This window comes from Manis pentadactyla, chromosome 2, assembly GCF_030020395.1.
Source record: "Manis pentadactyla isolate mManPen7 chromosome 2, mManPen7.hap1, whole genome shotgun sequence".
Taxonomy (NCBI): Eukaryota; Metazoa; Chordata; class Mammalia; order Pholidota; family Manidae; genus Manis; species Manis pentadactyla.
Window position 1 is genome coordinate 216,978,317 of NC_080020.1, and position 23,044 is coordinate 217,001,360.

The 23,044-nt window shown below is 42.8% G+C and overlaps 1 protein-coding gene and 1 pseudogene across 3 annotated transcripts in view; one reads left to right on the forward strand and one right to left on the reverse strand.

Annotated features, from left to right (window-relative positions):
• Positions 1–23,044, forward strand: part of ADCY3 (adenylate cyclase 3) — an 86,329-nt gene that overhangs the window by 28,859 nt on the left and 34,426 nt on the right. For 2 of the 3 annotated variants that reach the window (XM_036881940.2, XM_036881941.2), the window contains exon 3: positions 2,426–2,575. In XM_036881940.2, the coding sequence (XP_036737835.2) occupies positions 2,426–2,575 (150 nt within the window). Of the gene's footprint in view, positions 1–228; positions 416–2,396; positions 2,576–23,044 lie in introns of those variants that run through there. The other variant, XM_057497394.1, reaches the window with a different exon arrangement.
• On the reverse strand, positions 5,667–7,496 carry LOC130682628 (60S ribosomal protein L4-like; annotated as a pseudogene).

Below are 23,044 nucleotides of genomic sequence, written 5' to 3' on the forward strand. Positions count from 1 at the left end.
AGCAGCAGGCCCCCTATGACTCTCCAGCATGTAGTCCAGACACACCGTTTGCATCCACCTCCCTGTAGACAGGAGCCAGGAGTGCAGGTTGGGAAGGAGATGGTTTCTGTGACTTGGGTGTTCAGAGGACAGTTGGCAGTGTGGCTCTCTGGTCAACCCAGGAACTGACTCACCGCGCCTTCTCCCCAGCCTCGCTGGACCAGGTCATCTCCAGCCCTAATCTTTGCCCTCAGAAGTGAGGTCTGATGAGGACCAGACAGTGTCCAGACTGCAGGACCTTTGAGATGATTCAGCTCACCCCTCAGGTCATAGATGATGAAACTGGATTCAGAGAGGTCATTTGACCCAACCAGCTAGCCAGGGATGGTGTCAAATTCAGGGCTCCTCCTGGATTTATTTTCTCTACTGTATGTACCTGCAAGTGGAGTACAAAAGTAGATTTTATTTTAAAACACACATAGTTCAAGGAAAGAAATGCTGCCCTGTACAGAAGGTCTCCAGGCATGGACCACACCTGAATCCTGTTATGCTCTTTGGATTATAATCTTTAGTGGTGACTGGTTTGAAACATTTCCAGCACAGTTACTCTCTGACAGTCTGCAGAGTGGGGCTGGTTCCCTTAGGTGGATGCCCTGATGGGTAATGATGACAGCACCTCCTGACACAGGCTCAGCACTGTACATGTTGCAGAGTCTGCTCTGTCCACCCGGTGAGGTGATCAGGCAGGGCTTGTTGTGGGGGAGCTTGGAGCTCTGTCCCCAGCCCAGGGTGACAGTGCAGGCGGGTGTGGCCAGGGCCAGAGACATGCCTGTGGCCCCAGGGCATCCTGCCTTGTCTGGAGCCTCTGGTTCAGAGTCACTGATCCTACTGGGTATAGGGTCCAGATGGTAGCTTCTCTATGGCTGGCTGGTCCCATGCCCTCTAGGACCCAGAGCCCTCTAAGCCTGGAGACCTTCAGCCCTGGGGGCTGCTGTATCTGGGCCCTGCTGGGGTTTCAGCAAAGTGCTGCTGCTTGGTGAGGTGGCATCAGGTGCGGCCTGACCCATCAGCCAGTTTCCTGTACCATGAGCCTGGAGCTGGGCAGATTTCCATGGTCCCCAAAGAAGGGTGGCCCCTGGTCTGCTGGAGATTCCCGGACCTCAGGCCAGACCTTGGGACACAAAGTGATGTGTGTGATTTGCTTTGACTCACTGATCTAAAATTGGCAGCTCTGGATTAATCTTTGGATTATTAGGCCTGAGGCCATGTTGCAACTAACCACTCAGATGGGAAAGGACTACTGTGCTTCAGCAGAAGGGGCAGGAGATGTCCCACAGGACTTTGAAATCACCCACTTGCCCCAGGAAGGTGTAGGTGATCAGGAATACAAGGGGTATACCTGCCAGAAACACAAGGGGTCATTAGTTCCTGAACCAGACCCTAAAGGAGCTTGCGAAATCTGGTGACTTGTCCAGAGTGGTAAGGGCCGGACCTAGAAACAGTTCCGGCTGGAGAAGGCTCCCAGCCAGTGGCTCTTGAGAAGTGGGAGGAACTAGAACCTGGTTCAGCTCCAGATGGGGCCCGTCAGGGTCAAAGATTGGAGCCCACCGCGACCAGTGCCAGGAAACCAGGTGCGGTTTGGATGTTCAGGGCCATATCCAAGGTTACCTCTGGTAGGTGGCAATCAAGTGTGCAGTCCCAGCAGCCCATGGGAGTGGGCTGAGAACCACAGTCACCTAGGGGAGCCTGCTGGGTGCCTGAGATGGAGGAACAGTCTCTCAGTGCCCAAGAAGGTCACTGTGCCAGTGTGCTGAGCTTGCAGGGTGGATGTCAGGGGCCACAGCCCCACTTCCCGTAGCTTCCTCGTGGGGTCTGGACACTGGTACTGGCTTCCCCTCCCCCAGAGGCAGGTGGGGTTGCCTGAGAGGATACATGTGAATCCTAGAAGCCCACAAACATGGGGCACACGTGTGAGGTAGCCTTGTGACTACTGAGTCAGCCAGGACTGCTTCATCTCTCCTGTGACTTCCAGGCGACCTGCAGCTTTTAGGATTCTATGTTCCTGGCTGAGCACAGCATCTAAGAGCACCTAATAAGTGCTCAGTAAGTGGTAGTGAACGAACAACTGATTGAGTGAATGAATGGGAGCAGGGGGACGGTTCAGCCCTCTCGGGTGGTTGGGATTGGCCCGGTTAGCTGCAGTGTGAAGGGGAGGGGGAACGGCAGCCCCTCAGCCAGCCTTCCAGGCCTGGGCTTCACCCAGCAGCAGCGAGCAGGCCGAGCCTGCTCCAGGGCCTGAATACCTGTCGAAGTTGGAGGCCCACCAGGGGCCCTCCCTGGACACCACGCAACTTGGGGCTTGGTTTTGGTCACTGCCCACCCCACTCCCCATCCCCCTCCTGAAGACGTGCCCTCATCATTGTCCTTCTCTCTCCCCGGGGTGCAGATCCTGGCCAATGTCTTCCTGTACCTCTGCGCCATCATTGTGGGCATCATGTCCTACTACATGGCGGACCGCAAGCACCGCAAGGCCTTCCTGGAAGCCCGGCAGTCGCTGGAGGTGAAGATGAACCTGGAGGAGCAGAGCCAGCAGCAGGTGAGGCTGCGGGCCTCAGGAGGCTCTTTGGGGGTGCCTGGAGCCCAGTTTGGACCATGGCGAGGGAGTTGGGGCCTGTTGGGAGGGAGGGAGCCCAGTGCGGTGTGGCGGCCCCCGGGCTCTGTGGGCTTGGAGCTCCTCTGCCAGGTTCAGGTGCTGCTGCCTGACGTGGACCCACGGGCCCCGTGCCATCGGAGGGCCTCTCCTGGCCTAGAGCTTCTCTGGCTGGAAACCCCCTTCTAAATCTCCTTGTGCTTGACCTAAACCTCCCCTCTGCCCCTCTTTCTATTTTTTAATTTTTCCTATAATTTAAAACTTTTCTTTTTAAAGAAATACATTGACCCAAGCAGCCACCAGAGACCCCGTGTCAGGCAAGAATGTTCTGTGTGTTTGTTTGGAAGGCTTTTCCCCACAGGCACCGCTTCATGTTGTTCCCCTCTGCCTCCCCCTGCCACTCTTTCTGGTTCAAGGGCACCTACTGTGTGCCAGCGCTGTCCTCCCTGCAGCACCGCTTGGGGCCCTCTCGGTGAAATCCAAGCCCTGCACCCCTCCACCAGGGACAGTTTCTTTCACCCTCAGGGCGATCTCTCCACCTCCTCCTCCCCCTTCTCAGCTATTTATGCAGAAGTACAACCAACCCAATCCCCCAGGACCCCACTGTTTACATTTTTCCATCCAGAGAAGTGCCTGCTGTTCCTGCTCTTGTTGACTGGCTTTCCTCCAGCCTGATCCACCACAGAACCTCCCAGTTCTCATGTGACTCAGTCTCTGAAATAGTTTTTGGTCTGGATTCATCTCAGATGCTTTCATAAGGTCTCCAGAAATTACGTCCACCAACTTCCTGTAATCCACACGTTCATTTCCCTTCCACCCACAGACGCAATAGGTTGAAAACATATGATTCTGTGCTCTGGGGACCATGTCATTCTGTGCTGTTTGCTCTGGATTCACTGAAATTGCTGTTTCATAAACCCTGCCACTCAGGTGCTGTTGCTTTGGGGCCACCCTGGAACCCTGAGCCCTGGGGGGGCCCCATTGGTGGCCTCATGTTCTCCAGACAGTGCTCTTTGGAGGCACTCACGGAATCGTCTGCTGATGGGCCCTAGCCTCCTCTGTCCTGGAGATGTTTTTTCTGTTTACTAATGAAATCTAGAAGCTTCTGAGCTGGGCTTCAGACTCATTTCCTTTGCAGAAAGGCAGTTTGTAGCATTGGACCCTTCAGCCCTGTGTCCTGTGGTTTCTGAGCAGCTAGTGCTACTCAAATACATTTAAAGAATCCATTGTGCTGTCTTTACAGAGTCCCATAACAAGACCTTCAATTTTTGTTTTTCATACTGTTTCTTGTTTGCATCTGATCTCTCATGCTATGGAGCCATCCCTTTCAGTTCTCTACATTAATTAAAAAAAAAATGCATGTGTCACCACTCAGCTAGGCCAGGGAGTTCTCTTTTACTTAGTATTTGTGCAGTTTTCAGCATACCTGTCTGGGTCAGTCTTGTCTGTCTCAGTGCATAATCCTGGACATCTTCAATCACATTGAACAGCACTTCGTAGGGGCCTCCTGGTGTGGTGAGGAAGTCCCTGTGTGTCACCCTGGATCAGTTATTCTCTGCATGGATTATTTGGACAAGTTATCCCTGCTTAGCGCCTTGCTTTCCTCATCTGCAAAGTGGAGGTATTGGTACTCCAAGGTGGGAGTACTGATGCTTGTCTTGCAGGGTTCCCTGAAGGTCACATGAGAAACACAGGCAGAAGTGCTTTGTAGCCTGTAGAGCTTGGGAGTGGTGATGGTCAGACTGCAGTGCACAGGCCCTGAGGCCGTATGCTTCCTCCAAGCAGTGTCAGCACAGGGAGCCTGGGGCCTGGCAGACAGGGCCACTCCTCTGTGCTCCAGGACTCCCGAACGCCAGGGGTGCCGGGAGCCTGTCCAGGCCGCCCTGCTGCTCCTCTCTGTTGCCTGCCTGGGGCTGCAGCAGCAGAGCAGACACTGGCCACACCCAGGAGTGAGAGGTCCAGGGAGACAGAAGAGAGGCGCAGGGGGGTAGAGAGCCACAAATGTACATCTCCAGCCTGTGCCGGTAAATGTCCATCAAGTGGAATGAATTTGTCTAGTCCAGCTGTAGCCTGAGTGTGACTTTAGACTAGTCCCTTCACCTCTTTGGGCCTCAGTTTCCCTATATATATAAGGTATACAGGAGAATAAAACCTTTTGGTAAAATGGGATAATTTGTATGAATCCCATTAGGAATGAGAAAAGCACTGTTACCATGGAAGCCCATCCCCACCCTCCCTGTTGTGAGTTTCGATTTGCTTATATTTTCCTTAGGACTTTATGGATTCTGTTCATGAGAGAGATCTACTTGCCATTTTAGTTTCTTTTCATATCCTTGACAGGTTTGGGTATTAGGGTTATGACAGACTTATGAAACAATTTGAGAAGTATTTCCTATTTTAAATGCTCTGGGAGAGTTTGAGAAAGATTTGGGTTTTTCCTTAAATGTGCAGAAGAATTCACTAGGGAAGCCCAATGGGTCTGAATTGAGGGAGAATTCAATTTCCTTCACAGATACAAGGTTTTATATTTCTTTTTGTGTACATTTTGGGAAGTTTCTGGGTTTTTTTCCCCCCTAGGAATTCATCCATTTCCATATAAATGTGTCAAATTTTTGACATACTGTTCATCACATTTTTCTCTCTTATTTGTGGGATTTATAGTAATGTCCCTTTTTCATTACAGATACTGTGATTTGTGCCTGTTTTTTATTTATTCTTAATCTGTCTTGCTAAGGCTTGTGAATGTTTTAACCTTTTCAAAGAACCACTTTTTTGTTGCTTTCTTTGTTCATTTCTATTCAGTTATTTATGCCTTTAACTTTTTTGTTTTCTTCTCTTTTCTTTGGGGTTAATTTGGTATTCTTCACCTTTTTGAGACAGAACTTAGGTAACTTAGCATTTTTTTCCCTAAAATATGCCCTTAATGCTAGACCTGCTCTTTACATTGCTTTATTTTATTCCATAGGTTTTGAAGCATTATATTTCCATGGTCATTTAGTTCAAAATATTTTATAATTTCCTTTGAAATGTCTTTGATCCATAGGCTATTTGGGAATATGTTAATTTTCAAACATCTTGGGAATTTTTTTTAAGTTATCTTTTTTATTATGGATTTTTAGCTGAATTCTCCTCTGGTCAGAGAACATGCTGTGAATTCAATCCTTTGAAATTTGTTGGAACTTGATTTTTGACCTAGCACTTCATCAGTCTTGATGCACTGAAGGATAATGTGTATTCCACAAAATGTGTCAATATATCTTTAAAAAATGATATAGTGTCAATACATGTCAATTATGATATATTTGCGTCTATCCCAAATTAGTACTTTTACCTCTTTGATCACAGTACAAGGACCTCACAACACTTACCTCCCCCTCCCCCAGACGTTCTAGCTACTGTAATGTGTTTTAATTCAGCATCTATTCTAGGCCCCTAAGACATTATTCTTGTAGTCTTACACAGTGACTATTCCTTACATACATCTGAACCTCTTAGTTCTCCATTCCTTTTTTTTTTTTTTTGCCTCTTTGAACCAGTCTTTATTCAAAATTAGCTGTCCAGAATGATTTGACCTTTATGGAATGAACACATTTAAGTTTGCGCAGCACCTTCTCTTCTGTGGTGGGTTTCTTCTCAGTAGGCTTCTTTTCATTTGGTTTCTTGGATGCTGCAGCCTTTTTTCCGACCAAAGCCTTCTTCGGCTTCTTACCGGCCTTCTGTCCTTTCTTTGCTACGATGGGTTTCTTGCCTGGAATCCCTTGTTGCCTGATTTGGTTCCAGTGCTTCTGCCGCCTTATCCTTCTGGAGTTTGTGATCCTTGGCCTGGCCAAGAATGGTGTTCCAGCATATGGTCTTTGCATATGGGTTTAGTTTCAGCATGATTATCAGATTTTTCTGTGGATTCTTCATCAGGATGCTGGAATGAATCTTCTTGCATGGAGCATGGAGGGCTCTTTGGATCTCTGGGCCTTTTAAGATTCTGCTAAGGTCTGTACTGAGCATCTTGAGCATGGGAAGGTTGTAGTTACTCTTGAGGGAGGCAGCTTTATGCCAAGGGCATATGGGTTCTCTAGCTTGTGGAAAGCACTTTCAGTCCAAATGCAGAAACGTCCCACATGTCCACCATGAACACGTTTCAGAATGTTCAGTTCGCTTACATTAAGCAAAGTAATTCCAGGGATGTTTCTGAAGGCCTGGATGATCCCGTCATCCTCATTATAGATGATGCAGGGACCCCTGCACTGGATATAGCGACGCTTTCTCATTTTGCCCTTGCCAGCTCTCATTTGCTGAGAGGCATAAATCCTTTTGATATCATTCTAAGCCTTAAGTTTCTTAAGAAGCAAAACAGCCTCCTTGGTCTTCTTGTAGCCTTCAACTTTCTCTTCAGCCACCAAAGGAAGTTCGGAAACTTGCTCAATACAATGACCTTGCTATACGACCGGTGCTGGTAAGGCTGAGTCAGCCAGGGCAGAGCAGATGGCACACTGCTTCACTCTGCAGTGCCAACAGTGCCAGGTTTTGGTTGGCACAAACATGCATTCCCCACATGTTTCCAAAAGCACCCTGGCCTGAATGGTGAGTCCCACCACCTTGAACTCTGGGAATTTGAACCACAGCTCTGCCAGTACCCCAAACCTCGGCACTGTTTGGTGACCTGCTAATTCACTGACAGCATAGGGCTGTCTGTTGTTTCTGTGCAAGTTGGTATGAACAAAGTTTACAATATCTGGTTGAATGGGAGACCTGAACACAGCAGGCAGAGTGACATTTTTGCCAGATGGCCCCCCTTTTTGGAGTACACTGATATCAGTGGACAAGCACATGCCATGGCAGGGAGAGGAGAAGGTCATGCTCCTCTCAATCCGGTGGCTCCTACAGGAAAAGCTCCATTCCTTTATTTTTGTGCTTCTGTCTTCTTGAAGAATACCCTCTAGTGTTACTTTTCTCACACATCTGTTAGTAGTAAATTCTCTCCATTTCTAATTGTCAGAAAATGTGTTTATTTTATTTTCAATTTTGAAAGTCATTTTCTCAAATAGATATAGATTTCTATATCTAGGATATAGGATCCTAGGTTTCCTGTTTTTCACTTTCAGCCTTTTGAAGATGTCATTTCATTATCCTATGACTTCCATAATTTCTCTTGAAATGTCACCTGTCAGCCATACTGTAGCTCCTTTTAAGGTAATGCATATTTTTTCCTCTGGTTGCTTTTACAATTTTCTCTTGTCTTTGGTTTTCAGCAGTTATTCAATGATGTACCTAGGAATTTTCTTGGTAGTTAACCTGATTAGTATTCCAAGAACTTCTTGAATTGATGACTTAATGTCTTTCATTAGTTTGAAATTTTTTTTTTTTTTAATAATTATTTTTTATTGAAGGGTAGTTGACGCACAGTATCACATTACATTAGTTTCAAGTGTACAACACAGTGGTAGAACATTTATATACATAATTCGAGGTTCCAGCTATCACCCTACCAAGCTGTTACATTATCTTGACTATATTCCTTATGCTATACATTACATCCCGGTTACTTATTTATTTTACCATTGGAAGTCTGTCCTTTTTTTTTTTTTTTTTTTTTTTTTGTGAGGGCATCTCTCATATTTATTGATCAAATGATTGTTAACGACAATAAAATTCTGTATAGGGGAGTCAATGCTCAATGCACAATCATTATTCCACCCCAAGCCTAATTTTCATCAGTCTCCAATCTTCTGAGGCATAACAAACAAGTTCTTACATGGAGAACAAATTCTTACATAATGAATAAGTTACATAGTGAACAGTACAAGGGCAGTCATCACAGAAACTTTCAGTTTTGCTCATGCATTATGAACTCTAAACAGTCAGTTCAAATATGAATACTCATTTGGTTTTTATACTTGATTTATGTGTGGATACTACATTTCTCTCTTTATTATTATTATTTTTAATAAAATGCTGAAGTGGTAGGTAGATACAAGATAAAGGTAGAAAACATAGTTTAGTGTTGTAAGAGAGCAAATGTAGATGATCAGGTGTGTGCCTGTAGACTGTGTGTTAATCCAAGCTAGACCAGGGCAATAAAACATCCACGTATGCAGAAGATTTCTCTCAGAACAGGGGGGGTGAGGTTCTAAGCCTCACCTCTGTTGATCCCCAATTTCTCACCTGATGGCCCCCCTGCGACTGTGCCTGTCTTAGGTTGTTCCTCCCTTGAGGAATCTTACCCGTCTCTGGCTAACCAGTCATCTTCCGGGGCCATACAGGGAAATGTGAAGTTGGTAAGTGAGAGAGAAGCCTTATTGTTTGAAAAGGTTAGCTTTTTACGTCTTTGCATATTTATGCCCTGTGGCTTCTATGCCCAGCATTTGTCTTGAGGTATCTTTACCACTTGGAAGAATTATGATACTCGATAAATTTGATATGAGGCACGAATTCTATTTAAGAGTTGTAATTAGGAAGGAAGAAGAAAAGCTGTAGAAGTAGCAGGTGGAAGAAAATATGGGAAGATTGATAATTTCTTTGGCATATCTTCTTGTAGAGTACTTCAGCATGAATAGGTTTTAAGCTACTACTTAAATTGCGCACACACATTAACATAATAGGAGTATAGTTACATAACCAAAGCATATCTGTAATTACCAGCCATCTCCAGTGAAACCAAGAAAACCAGTTAGGCACCTTAGGCATTTGTGAAAACTTATCTATGACATGGTGGATATTGTCCAACTGAACTTGAACAGTCTGAGAGAAATCAGACAAATTAAAACAACCCATTCCTGGGGACTGTTCACATGCCATATGTTCTTTTAACAGTAAATAGTCTGTAGTTGTAAGACTTTGGAGCGCTACAATTTGCACTTCTCCAAATTCTTGGTTGAGTTCCAACAGTATAGATCCAGTCAAATTTGTTGTTTTACTGTATGCACAGGCCAGCTTAGATATCTCCTTCCTCATTCCCATGGCAAATCCAGGAACGGGTGGGATGAGTGCATCTACAGCTGTAGCAGTGCGTGGATCTTTGTTGGGGTTTTTTGATGATCATCTTCTGGCATGAGTCTTCCAGAGAGTGCTGATGTTGGAAGTTCTTTTTCATATCGTATCTTAGTTCATTTTCGGGGTAGCCCAATTAGGCTTTGATCCTCTGTATAAACACAAACAGACCCTTTGCCTACACTTTTTTTTTTTGTTTTTTTTTTTTTTGTTTGTTTGTTTTTTTTTAGATAATTATTTTTTATTGAAGGGTAGTTGACACACAGTATTACATTACATTAGTTTCAGGTGTACAACACAGTGATTCAACATTTATATACATGATAATTCTAAGTACCAGCTATCACCATACCAAGTTGTTACAATATTTTGACTATATTCCTTATGCTATACATTACATCCCGGTTGCTTATTTATTTTACAATTGGAAGTGTGTACTTTTTCTTGGTTGTTGTTGTTAGGGCATCTCTCATTTTTATTGATCAAATGGTTGTTAACAACAATAAAATTCTGTATAGGGGAGTCAATGCTCAATGCACAATCATTAATCCACCCCAAGCCTAATTTTCGTCAGTCTCCAATCTTCTGAAGCATAACGAACAAGTTCTTACATGGAGAACAAATTCTTACATAGTGAATAAGTTACATGGTGAACAGTACAAGGGCAGTCATCACAGAAACTTTTGGTTTTGCTCATGCATTATGAACTATAAACAGTCAGTTCAAATATGAATACACATTTGATTTTTATACTTGATTTATATGTGGATACCACATTTCTCTCTTTATTATTTTTAATAAGATGCTGAAGTGGTAGGTAGATACAACATAAAGGTAGAAAACATAGTTTAGTGTTGTAAGAGAGCAAATGTAGATGATCAGGTGTGTGCCTGTAGACTATGTGTTAATCCAAGCTAGACAAGGGCAATAAAACATCCACATATGCAGAAGATTTCTCTCAGAACAGGGGGGGTGAGGTTCTAAGCCTCACCTCTGTTGATCCCCAATTTCTCACCTGATGACCCCCCAGCGACTGTGCCTGTCTTAGGTTGTTCCTCCCTTGAGGAATCTTACCCGTCTCTGGCTAACCAGTCATCTTCCGGGGCCACACAGGGAAATGTTAAGTTGGTAAGTGAGAGAGAAGCCTTATTGTTTGAAATGGTTAGCTTTTTATTTCTTTGCATATTTATGCCCTGTGGCTTCTATGCCCAGCATTTGTCTTGAGGTATCTTTACCACTTGGAGGAGTTATGATACTCGGTAAATTTGATATGAGGCACGAATTCTATTTAAGAATTCATTGTAATTAGGAAGGAAGAAGAAAAGCTATAGAAGTAGCAGGCGGGAGAAAACATGGGAAGATTGATTATTTCTTTGACATATCTTCTTGTAGAGTAACTTCAGCATGTATATATTTTAAGCTACTACTTAAATTGCGCACACACATTAACATAATAGGAGTATAGTTACATAACCAAAGCATACCTGTAATTACCAGCCATCTCCAGTGAAACCAAGAAAACCAGTTAGGCACCCTAGGCATTTGTGAAAACTTATCAATGATATGATGGTTATTATCTAACTGAATTTGAATAGTTTGAGAAAAATCAGACAAATTAAAACAACCCATTCCTGGGCACTGTTCACATCCCATATGTTCTTTTAACAGTAAATAGTCTGTAGTTGTAAGATTTTGGAGCGCTACAATTTGCACTTCTCCTAATTCTTGGTTGAGTTCCAACAGTATAGATCCAGTCAAATTTGTTGTTTTACTGTATGCACAGGCCAGCTTAGATATCTCCTTCATTCCCATGGCAAGTCCAGGAGCTGGTGGGATGAGTGCATCTACAGCTGTAGCAGTGCGTGGATCTTTGTTGGGGTTTTTTGATGATCATCTTCTGGCATGAGTCTTCCCGAGAGTGCTGATGTTGGAAGTTCTCTTTCATATCGTTTCTTAGTTCATTTTCGGGGTAGCCAAATTAGGCTTTGATCCTCTGTATAAACACAAACAGACCCTTTGCCTACACTTTTATATGTCCTTTATATTATTGTGTAGAACTCATTAGAGGTCACCACATAGGAACTGCATTTTTTTTTTTTTAATCATTAATCTACACTTACATGACGAATACTTACGAATACTTTGTTTACTAGGCTCTCCCCTATACCAGGTCCCCCCTATATACTCCTTTACAGTCACTGTCCATCAGCGTAGCAACCTGTTGTAGAATCACTACTTGTCTTCTCTGTGTTGTACAGCCCTCCCCTTTCTCCCACCCCGCTATGGATGCTAATCTTAATACTCCCCTACTTCTCCCCCCCTTATCCCTCCCTACCCACCCATCCTCCCCAGTCCCTTTCCCTTTGGTACCTGTTAGTCCATTCTTGAGTTCTGTGATTCTGCTGCTGTTTTGTTCCTTCAGTTTTTCCTTTGTTCTTATATTCCACAGATAAGTGAAATCATTTGGTATTTCTCTTTCTCCGCTTGGCTTGTTTCACTGAGCATAATACCCTCCAGCTCCATCCATGTTGCTGCAAATGATTGGATTTGCCCTTTTCTTATGGCTGAGTAGTATTCCATTGTGTATATGTACCACATCTTCTTTATCCATTCATCTATTGATGGACATTTAGGTTGCTTCCAATTCTTGGCTATTGTAAATAGTGCTGCAATAAACATAGGGGTGCATCTGTCTTTCTCAAACTTGATTGCTGCGTTCTTAGGGTAAATTCCTAGGAGTGCAATTCCTGGGTCAAATGGTAAGTCTGTTTTGAGCATTTTGATGTACCTCCATACTGCTTTCCACAATGGTTGAACTAACTTACATTCCCTCCAGCAGTGTAGGAGGGTTCCCCTTTCTCCACAGCCTCGCCAACATTTGTTGTTGTTTGTCTTTTGGATGGCAGCCATCCTTACTGGTGTGAGGTGATACCTCATTGTAGTTTTAATTTGCATTTCTCTGATAATTAGCGATGTGGAGCATCTTTTCATGTGTCTGTTGGCCATCTGTATTTCTTTTTTGGAGAACTGTCTGTTCAGTTCCTCTGCCCATTTTTTAATTGGGTTATTTGTTTTTTGTTTGTTGAGGCGTGTGAGCTCCTTATATATTCTGGACGTCAAGCCTTTATCGGATGTGTCATTTTCAAATATATTCTCCCATACTGTAGGGATCCTTCTTGTTCTATTGATGGTGTCTTTTGCTGTACAGAAGCTTTTCAGCTTAATATAGTCCCACTTACTCATTTTTGCTGTTGTTTTCCTTGCCCGGGGAGATATGTTCAAGAAGAGGTCACTCATGTTTATGTCTAAGAGGTTTTTGCCTATGTTTTCTTCCAAGAGTTTAATGGTTTCATGGCTTACATTCAGGTCTTTGATCCATTTTGAGTTTACTTTTGTATATGGGGTTAGACAATGGTCCAGTTTCATTCTCCTACATGTAGCTGTCCAGTTTTGCCAGCACCACCTGTTGAAGAGACTGTCATTTCACCATTGTATGTCCATGGCTCCTTTATCAAATATTAATTGACCATATATGTCTGGGTTAATGTCTGGATTCTCTAGTCTGTTCCACTGGTCTGTGGCTCTGCTCTTGTGCCAGTACCAAATTGTCTTGATTACTATGGCTTTATAGTAGAGCTTGAAGTTGGGGAGTGAGATCTCCCCTACTTTATTCTTCTTTCTCAGGATTGCTTTGGCTATTCGGGGTCTTTGGTGTTTCCATATGAATTTTTGAATTATTTGTTCCAGTTCATTGAAGAATGTTGCTGGTAGTTTCATAGGGATTGCATCAAATCTGTATATTGCTTTGGGCAGGATGGCCATTTTGACGATATTAATTCTTCCTAGCCACGAGCATGGGATGAGTTTCCATCTGTTAGTGTCCCCTTTAATTTCTCTTAAGAGTGACTTGTAGTTTTCAGAGTATAAGTCTTTCACTTCTTTGGTTAGGTTTATTCCTAGGTATTTTATTTTTTTTGATGCAATTGTGAATGGAGTTGTTTTCCTGATTTCTCTTTCTGTTGGTTCATTGTTAGTATACAGGAAAGCCACAGATTTCTGTGTGTTGATTTTGTATCCTGCAACTTTGCTGTATTCCGATATCAGTTCTAGTAGTTTTGGGGTGGAGTCTTTAGGGTTTTTTATGTACAGTATCATGTCATCTGCAAATAGTGACAGTTTAACTTCTTCTTTACCAATCTGGATTCCTTGTATTTCTTTATTTTGTCTGATTGCTGTGGCTAGGACCTCCAGTACTATGTTAAATAACAGTGGAGAGAGTGGGCATCCCTGTCTAGTTCCCGATCTCAGAGGAAATGCTTTCAGCTTCTCGCTGTTCAATATAATGTTGGCTGTGGGTTTATCATAGATGGCCTTTATTATGTTGAGGTACTTGCCCTCTATTCCCATTTTGCTGAGAGTTTTTATCATGAATGGATGTTGAACTTTGTCAAATGCTTTTTCAGCATCTATGGAGATGATCATGTGGTTTTTGTCTTTCTTTTTGTTGATGTGGTGGATGATGTCGATGGACTTTCGAATGTTGTACCATCCTTGCATCCCTGGGATGAATCCCACTTGGTCATGGTGTATGATCCTTTTGATGTATTTTTGAATTCGGTTTGCTAATATTTTGTTGAGTATTTTTGCATCTGCGTTCATCAGGGATATTGGTCTGTAGTTTTCTTTTTTGGTGGGGTCTTTGCCTGGTTTTGGTATTAGGCTGATGTTAGCTTCATAGAATGAGTTTGGGAGTATCCCCTCCTCCTCTATTTTTTGGAAAACTCTAAGGAGAATGGGTATTATGTCTTCCCTGTATGTCTGATAAAATTCCGAGGTAAATCCTTCTGGCCCGGGAGTTTTGTTCTTTGGTAGTTTTTTGATTACTGCTTCAATTTCGTTGCTGGTAATTGGTCTGTTTAGATTTTCTGTTTCTTCCTGGGTCAATCTTGGAAGGTTATATTTTTCTAGGAAGTTGTCCATTTCTCCTAGGTTTCCCAGCTTGTTAGCATATAGGTTTTCATAGTATTCTCCAATAATTCTTTGCATTTCTGTGGGGTCCGTCGTGATTTTTCCTTTCTCATTTCTGATACTGTTGATTTGTGTTGACTCTCTTTTCTTCTTAATAAGTCTGGCTAGAGGCTTATCTATTTTGTTTATTTTCTCAAAGAACCAGCTCTTGGTTTCATTGATTTTTGCTATTGTTTTATTCTTCTCAATTTTATTTATTTCTTCTCTGATCTTTATTATGTCCCTCCTTTTGCTGACCTTAGGCCTCATCTGTTCTTTTTCCAATTTCGATAATTGTGACATTAGACCATTCATTTGGGATTGCTCTTCCTTTTTTAAATATGCTTGGATTGCTATATACTTTCCTCTTAAGACTGCTTTTGCTGCGTCCCACAGAAGTTGGGGCTTAGTGTTGTTGTTGTCATTTGTTTCCATATATTGCTGGATCTCCATTTTGATTTGGTCATTGATCCATTGATTATTTAGTCTCCTAGAATGAATGCATTGCATTCTATTTCCTCCTTTAGTTCTGTTAATATTTGTTTCAGGTATGTTGGTGCTCCTGTATTGGGTGCATATATATTTATAATGGTTATATCCTCTTGATGGACTGAGCCCTTTATCATTATGTAATGTCCTTCTTTGTCTTTTGTTACTTTCTTTATTTTGAAGTCTGTTTTGTCTGATACCAGAATTGCAACACCTGCTTTCTTCTCTCTGTTGTTTGCTTGAAATATCTTTTTCCATCCCTTGACTTTAAGTCTGTGCGCGTCTTTGGGTTTGAGGTGAGTCTCTTGTAAGCAGCATATGGATGGATCTTGCTTTTTTATCCATTCTATTACTCTGTGTCTTTTGATTGGTGCATTCAGTCCATTTACATTTAGGGTGATTATTGAAAGGTATGAATTTATTGCCATTGCAGGCTTTAAGTTTGTGGTTACCAAAGGTTTAGGGTTAGCTTCTTTACTGTCTTACTGTCTAACTTAACTCGCTTGTTGAGCTATTATAAACACAATCTGATGATTCTTTATTTCTCTCCCTTCTTATTCCTCCTCCTCCCTTCTTCATATGTTGGGTGTTTTGTTGTGTGCTCTTTTTAGGAGTGCTCCCATCTAGAGCAGTCCCTGTAGGATGCCCTGTAGAGGTGGTTTGTGGGAGGCAAATTCCCTCAACTTTTGCTTGTCTGGGAATTGTTTAATCCCTCCTTCATATTTAAATGATATTCGTGCTGGATACAGTAGTCTTGGTTCGAGGCCCTTCTGTTTCATTGCATTAAGTATATCATGCCATTCTCTTCTGGCCTGTAGGGTTTCTGTTGAGAAGTCTGATGATAGCCTGATGGGTTTTCCTTTGTAGGTAACCTTTTTTTTCTCTCTGGCTGCTTGTAATACTTTGTCCTTGTCTTTGATCTTTGCCATTTTAATTATTATGTGTCTTGGTGTTGCCCTCCTTGGATCCCTTGTCATGGGAGTTCTGTGTACCTCTGTGGTCTGAGAGGCCATTTCTTCCCCTAGTTTGGGGAAATTTTCAGCAATTATTTCTTCAAAGACATTTTCTATCCCCTTTTCTCTCTCTACTTCTTCTGGAATGCCTATGATTCTTATATTATTCCTTTTATATTGATCACTCAGCTCTCTTAAAATTCTTTCATTCCTGGAGATCCTTTTATCTCTCTCTGCATCAGCTTCTCTGCGTTCCTGTTCTCTGTTTTCTAGTCCATTAATGGTCTCTTGCATCTCGTCCATTCTGTTTTGAAGTCCTTCCAGAGCTTGTTTTATTTCTGAATTCTCCTTCCTTAGTTCTTGCATATTTCTCTGCAAGTCCATCAGCATGGTTATGACTTTTGTTTTGAATTCTTTTTCAGGTAGACTGGCTAAATCTGTCTCCCCAGATTCCTTCTCAGGGGAAGATGTAGCAGATGCTGAAGCTGTCTGGGTTAGTCTTGTCTGGATCATATTTTTTTGCCTTTTCATGTTGACAGGTGCTATTGACTGTCAGCTGGGAGGGCCAAAATTTTCACTTACTACTGGCCTTTCTTTACTGGGGCAACTGCGACCCCTAGTGGCTTGTGTTGGGTAATTGCGTGTAGAGTGGGTCTTTGTGTCTTGCCTGGCCGGGAGGGAGAAATTTCCCTTTCTGTGGGCGGAATTTGTCTCAGGCTGCTTCTCTGCTTTCGCAGCGCCCGGTGGGGTGATGGATGGGGGGGCTGCTTGACTGTTTGCCTCCGTGAGGGGTCTCAGAGCTGTTGCCCAGGGGGTTAGTGCACCCGGTTTTCCCTGTAATTTCCAGCTGCTGTACTGTGACCTGGGTTGTTTCCGTCAAGCTGTTAAGTCCCTGTCCCTTTAAGACTTTCAAAAAGCCCCCGCTTTTCTTTGTCACAGGGGCATCAGCTTCAGCACCCGCTCAGAGGTCTTACTCCCTGTTCCCCCAGTATCCAGGGCCCCCTGGGCATGTACTGTGTCTGCGCTCTGGCCCGGATGGCTGGGGCTGGGTGTTCGGCAGTCCTGGGCTCCGTCTCCCTCCCGCTCTGCCTATTGTTCTCCCGCCGGGAGCTGGGGGGAGGGGCGCTCGGGTCCCGCCGGGCTGGGGCTTGTATCTTACCCCTTTCACCAGTCGCTGGGTTCTCGCTGGTGTAGCTGCAGTCTGGCCACTGTCCTGCGTCTTCTGGTCTCTCTTTTAGGGCTAGTTGTGTTTGTTATATTTTCAAAAGTATATATGTTTTTGGGAGGAGATTCCCACTGTCCTACTCACGCCGCCATGTTGGCTCCGCCTCCCCATTGATTATTTAGGAGCGTGTTGTTAAGCCTCCATGTGTTTGTGAGCCTCTTTGCTTTCTTTGTACAGTTTATTTCTAGTTTTATGCCTTTGTGGTCTGAAAAGTTGGTTGGTAGGATTTCAATCTTTTGGAATTTTCTGAGGCTCTTTTTGTGGCCTAGTATGTGGTCTATTCTGGAGAATGTTCCATGTGCACTTGAGAAGAATGTATATCCCGCTGCTTTTGGATGTAGAGTTCTATAGATGTCTATTAGGTCCATCTGCTCTACTGTGTTGTTCAGTGCTTCCGTGTCCTTACTTATTTTCTGCCCAGTGGATCTATCCTTTGGGGTGAGTGGTGTGTTGAAGTCTCCTAGAATGAATGCATTGCAGTCTATATCCCCCTTTAGTTCTGTTAGTATTTGTTTCACATATGCTGGTGCTCCTGTGTTGGGTGCATATATATTTAGAATGGTTATATCCTCTTGTTTGACTGAGCCCTTTATCATTATGTAGTGTCCTTCTTTATCTCTTGTTACTTTCTTTGTTTTGAAGTCTATTTTGTCTGATATTAGTACTGCAACCCCTGCTTTCTTCTCACTGTTGTTTGCTTGAAATATGTTTTTCCATCCCTTGACTTTTAGTCTGTACATGTCTTTGGGTTTAAGGTGAGTTTCTTGTAAGCAGCATATAGATGGGTCTTGCTTTTTTATCCATTCTGTTACTCTGTGTCTTTTGATTGGTGCATTCAACCCATTAACATTTAGGGTGACTATTGAAAGATATGTACTTATTGCCATTGCAGGCTTTAAATTCGTGGTTACCAAAGGTTCAACGTTAGCCTCTTTAGTATCTTACTGCCTAACTTAGCTCGCTTACTGAGCTGTTATATACACTGTCTGGAGATTCTTTTCTTCTCTCCCTTCTTGTTCCTCCTCCTCGATTCTTCATATGTTGGGTGTTTTGTGCTGTGCTCTTTCTAGGAGTGCTCCCATCTAGAGCAGTCCCTGTAAGATGTTCTGTAGTGGTGGTTTGTGGAAAGCAAATTCCCTCAGCTTTTGTTTGTCTGGTAATTGTTTAATCCCACCGTCATATTTGAATGATAGTCGTGCTGGATACAGTATCCTTGGTTCAAGGCCCTTCTGTTTCATTGTATTAAATATATCATGCCATTCTCTTCTGGCCTGTAGGGTTTCTGTCGAGAAGTCTGATGTTAGCCTGATGGCTTTTCCTTTATAGGTGACCTTTTTCTCTCTAGCTGCCTTTAACACTCTTTCCTTGTCCTTGATCTTTGCCATTTTAATTATTATGTGTCTTGGTGTTGTCCTTCTTGGATCCTTTCTGTTGGGGGTTCTGTGTATTTCCGTGGTCTGTTCGATTACTTCCTCCCCCAGTGTGGGGAAGTTTTCAGCAATTATTTCTTCTAAGATACTTTCCATCTCTTTTCCTCTCTCTTCTTCTTCTGGGACCCCTATAATACAGATATTGTTCCTTTTGGATTGGTCACACAGTTCTCTTAATATTGTTTCATTCCTGGAGATCCTTTTGTCTCTCTCTATGTCAGCTTCTATGTGTTCCTGTTCTCTGATTTCAATTCCATCAATGGCCTCTTGCATTCTATCCATTCCGCTTATAAACCCTTCCAGAGTTTGTTTCATTTCTGCGATCTCCTTTCTGGCATCTGTGATCTCCTTCCGGACTTCATCCCATTTCTCTTGCGTATTTCTCTGCATCTCTGTCAGCATGTTTATGATTCTTATTTTGAATTCTTTTTCAGGAAGACTGGTTAGGTCTGTCTCCTTCTCTGGTGTTGTCTCTGTGATCTTTGTCTGCCTGTAGGTTTGCCTTTTCATGGTGATAGGAATAGTCTGCAGAGCTGGGACGAGTGACGGCTGGAAGGACTTCCTTTCTTGTTGGTTTGTGGCCCTCCTCTCCTGGGAGAACAGCGGCCTCTAGTGGCTTGTGCTGCGCAGCTGCGCGCAGACAGGGCTTCTGCTTCCTGCCCGGCTGCTATGGAGTTAATCTCCGCTGTTGCTGTGGGCGTGGCCTGGCTCGGGCAGCTACTCCAAAATGGTGGAGTCGCGTTGGAGCAGGAGCTGCTGGGAGGCTATTTATCTCCGTAAGGGGCCTCCCTGCTCCCTGCAGCCCAGGGGTTAGGGTGCCCAGAGATCCCGGATTCCCTACCTCTGGATTAAGTGACCCGCCCTGCCCCTTTAAGACTTCCAAAAAGCACCCGCCAAAACAAAACAACGACCACCAAAAAAAAAAAATAAATAAGAAAAAAAAATTTTTTAATTAAAAAAAAAAAAAAAGGGGGGGGGGTGGTCGTTCGTTTTTCTTTATTCTCTGGTGCCAGCCTCAGGCCTCTGCTCACCGGTCTTTCTGCCCTGTTTCCCTAGTATTGGGGTCCCTATCCCTTTAAGACTTCCAAAAAGCGCTCGCCAAAACAAAACAGCAAAAAAGCAAAAAAAAAAAAAAATGGTCGCGCGCTTTTCTTATGTCCTCCGACAGCCGGCCTCCAGTGCCCGCTCACTGTTCTTGCTGCCCTGTTTTCCTAGTATCGAGCGCCCTGCACTCTGGCCCGGATGGCTGGGGCTGGGTGCTCGGCAGCCCTGGGCTCCGTCTCCCTCCCGCTCTGCCTGCTCGTCTCCCGCCGGGAGCTGGGGGGAGGGGCGCTCGGCTCCCGCGGGGCCGGGGCTTGTATCTTACCCCCTTCGCGAGGCGCTGGGTTCTCTCAGGTGCGGATGTGGTCTGGATATTGTCCTGTGTCCTCTGGTCTTTATTCTAGGAAGGGTTGTCTTTGTTATATTTTCATAGATATATGTTGTTTTGGGAGGAGATTTCCGCTGCTCTACTCACGCCGCCATCTTCCGCCCCTCTTCCCCTCTCTTGTAGGTTTTAAAGGCAAGTAACTTCTATCTAGTTTGAAATTTTTAAGCCAGTATTTTTTTGTTGCTTCTGCCTCATTCTCCCCTTTCCTTCTATGGTTCTAGATATCCTTATACATTTTTACCATGTTTCATAAATATGTTTTTTTTTTCCTGAATCTTCCCTTTTTTTGTTCCTTTCTGTGCTTCAGACTGAATATTTTTATTAACCTAATTTCCAGTTTACTAATCTTCTCTTCTGCTTTGTCAAATCAGTGGTTGAGTTCATCCACTGAATCCTTAATTTCAGTATTATAGTTTTTTTTCAGTTCTAGAATTTCCATTTTGATTTTTAAAAATAGATTCCAGTTCTCAGGTTTTGTTCTCTATTTTGTTATCTATTTTTTTGGAGCATATTAAAACATTTATTTTAAAGTCTTTGACAACCATAATGTCTGGGATATTGATGGGTCTGCTTTTTCTCAATTGATTTTTGGGCCTATCTTGTGACAACTTGGCCTTTTTAAAAAATTAAGTGCTGAATGGTCTACGTGGAATACAGTTGCAGCTCTGAATGATATGTGCCTCTCCATAGAGTATCTACTTTTCTTGCAACAGATGGGTAGAATGGGGTAACTCACATTGATATACTGTGGGATTGAGAAGATTGAGGTCTGTGAGCTGGTCTGTTTTTGTTTTACGCCTACTCTTAGGAAATAGCCCTTCAAGGGGTCTTTAGTCAAAGGCTGGTCCTCTTCTTGAGCCTTCTTGGTCTCTTGTGCCCCATTCAATTTAGGGATCTGCAAATGCATCAAGGGTATTAGGGTAGAGAAAGTCAAGCTCACTTTTCTGTGTTTTTTTCTCCCTAGGATCTCACCCCTCTACTCTGCACTGGCATCCTTGTTTCTCCTTGAAAGCTCTAGCCATTGCTCTCTGTTCAGCATCTCAAGGGAAAAATGGTCAATTAAGTGTGTTTGTTCTCACTTAAATGTGTTTCCCTTCCCTAGGAGATCTTGTCCTCTCAAATCCTAGCTGCCTTGGTTGTTTTCCATTGTCTTCATATAGCTTTTCCTTTGTATTTTATTGTTTTTATAGTTGTCTTTAGATTAAGGGTTGGTCTGATGCAAGTGCCTCTATAATAGCAAGAAGCAAAAGTTGGACATTTATTTTAAAATTTAAGTTTATTTTTGAGTAGCTAAAAGTATACATGGTATAAAATTCTAAAGGTGTAAAACAGGATATACCATGGAAAGTATATTTCCCCCTGCATAGACATCCATTCCATCTCCCTGTCCCTCAGACAACCACTATTATCTTTTTTTTGTATCCTTTCAGAAGCATTCTATTCCAAATCTGTGTATATAGACTTTTTACGCACATACAAATAGTAGTCTGTTCACTCTCATGCACTCCATTTCACCTATTATCTTATTAGAGAGGATTCTAAGTCCAAATTGCATTGCCTCATCCCTTTTAATGACCGTATTGTATTCCATTGTAGAGAAGTAACATAGTTTATTTAACTGGGCTCCTATAGGTAGACATTTAGGTTATTTCCAAGCTTTTGTTCCTGTAAACATTGCTGTAATAAATATCTTTATAGGGACACCATATCCTCCATGTACAAGTATGTCTGAAGACTAAAAATCTAGAAAAGAAACTGCTGAATCAAAGGGCATGTGAATCTTTTAAGTTATATACATACATATATATGGATACATACTATGGTAAAATATACATAACATAAAATTTACCATTTTAAATCATTTTAAGTTACAGTTCAGTGCCATTAAGTGCATTCATAGTGTTGTGCACCCATCACCACTATCCGTCTTCAGAATGTTTTCATCATCCCAAACTGAAACTCTGTACCCATTAAACACTAGCCCCCTATTTTCCCCTCCTCCCATCCCCCAGCAATCACCATTCTATTTTCTACTTTAATAAATTTGCCTATTCTAGGTACCTCATATTATTGGAATCATATACTGTTTATCCTTTTGTGACTGCCTTATTTCACTTAGCATAATGTCTTCAGATCTATCCATGTTGTAGCATGTGTCAGAGCTTCATTCTTTAAGGTTGAATAATATTCTGTTTTGTGTGTAGACCACATTTTTATCTGTTCATTTGTTGATGGACATTTGGGTAGTTTCCACCTTTTGGCTATTGTGAATGATGCTGCTGTGAACATGGGTGTACAAATATCGGTTTGAGTCCCTGTTTTCAATTCTTTGAGGTATATACCCTGCAGTAGAACTTCTGAGTCATATGGTAGTTCTGTGTGTAACTTTTTCAGGAATCAGGCATGTACATTTCTAATGTTGATAAATATTACCAAATTGCCTTATATACAGGTTCTAACAATTTACCAGTCATGAGTGAGAGTGCACTTAGGCACTTAAATTTTCCTTGTTTATCTAGAAAATACTTCTTTGCGTTTGGAACCCCAGGAGCTACCCCCAAAGATGCCTATTTGAAAACAGCAGCTGTGTGGAACAGGCCCCAGGGCAGTGGTAACATCCTGTGAGCTGTTTCCTGCTGTTTACTCATTTGGCTTAAGTCATAGCCAGGGAAACTGAGGTTTGGAAGAGTTTCTTTTGTTTTTCATCGTATGTTGTACAATATTTGAGAAAAAACAGTGACAGAGGACTATTCCTTTCAAGTCTCTTTTTTTCCTTCTGTGTTTTGAAAAATGAGTGTTCTAACCATGTTACCCTGATTATAAAAGTAAACCTTTATTCTCATATACAGCTGTTAGGCATAACAGTGCCCAAGCTTGATTTTGAAAAGTAGACAGAAA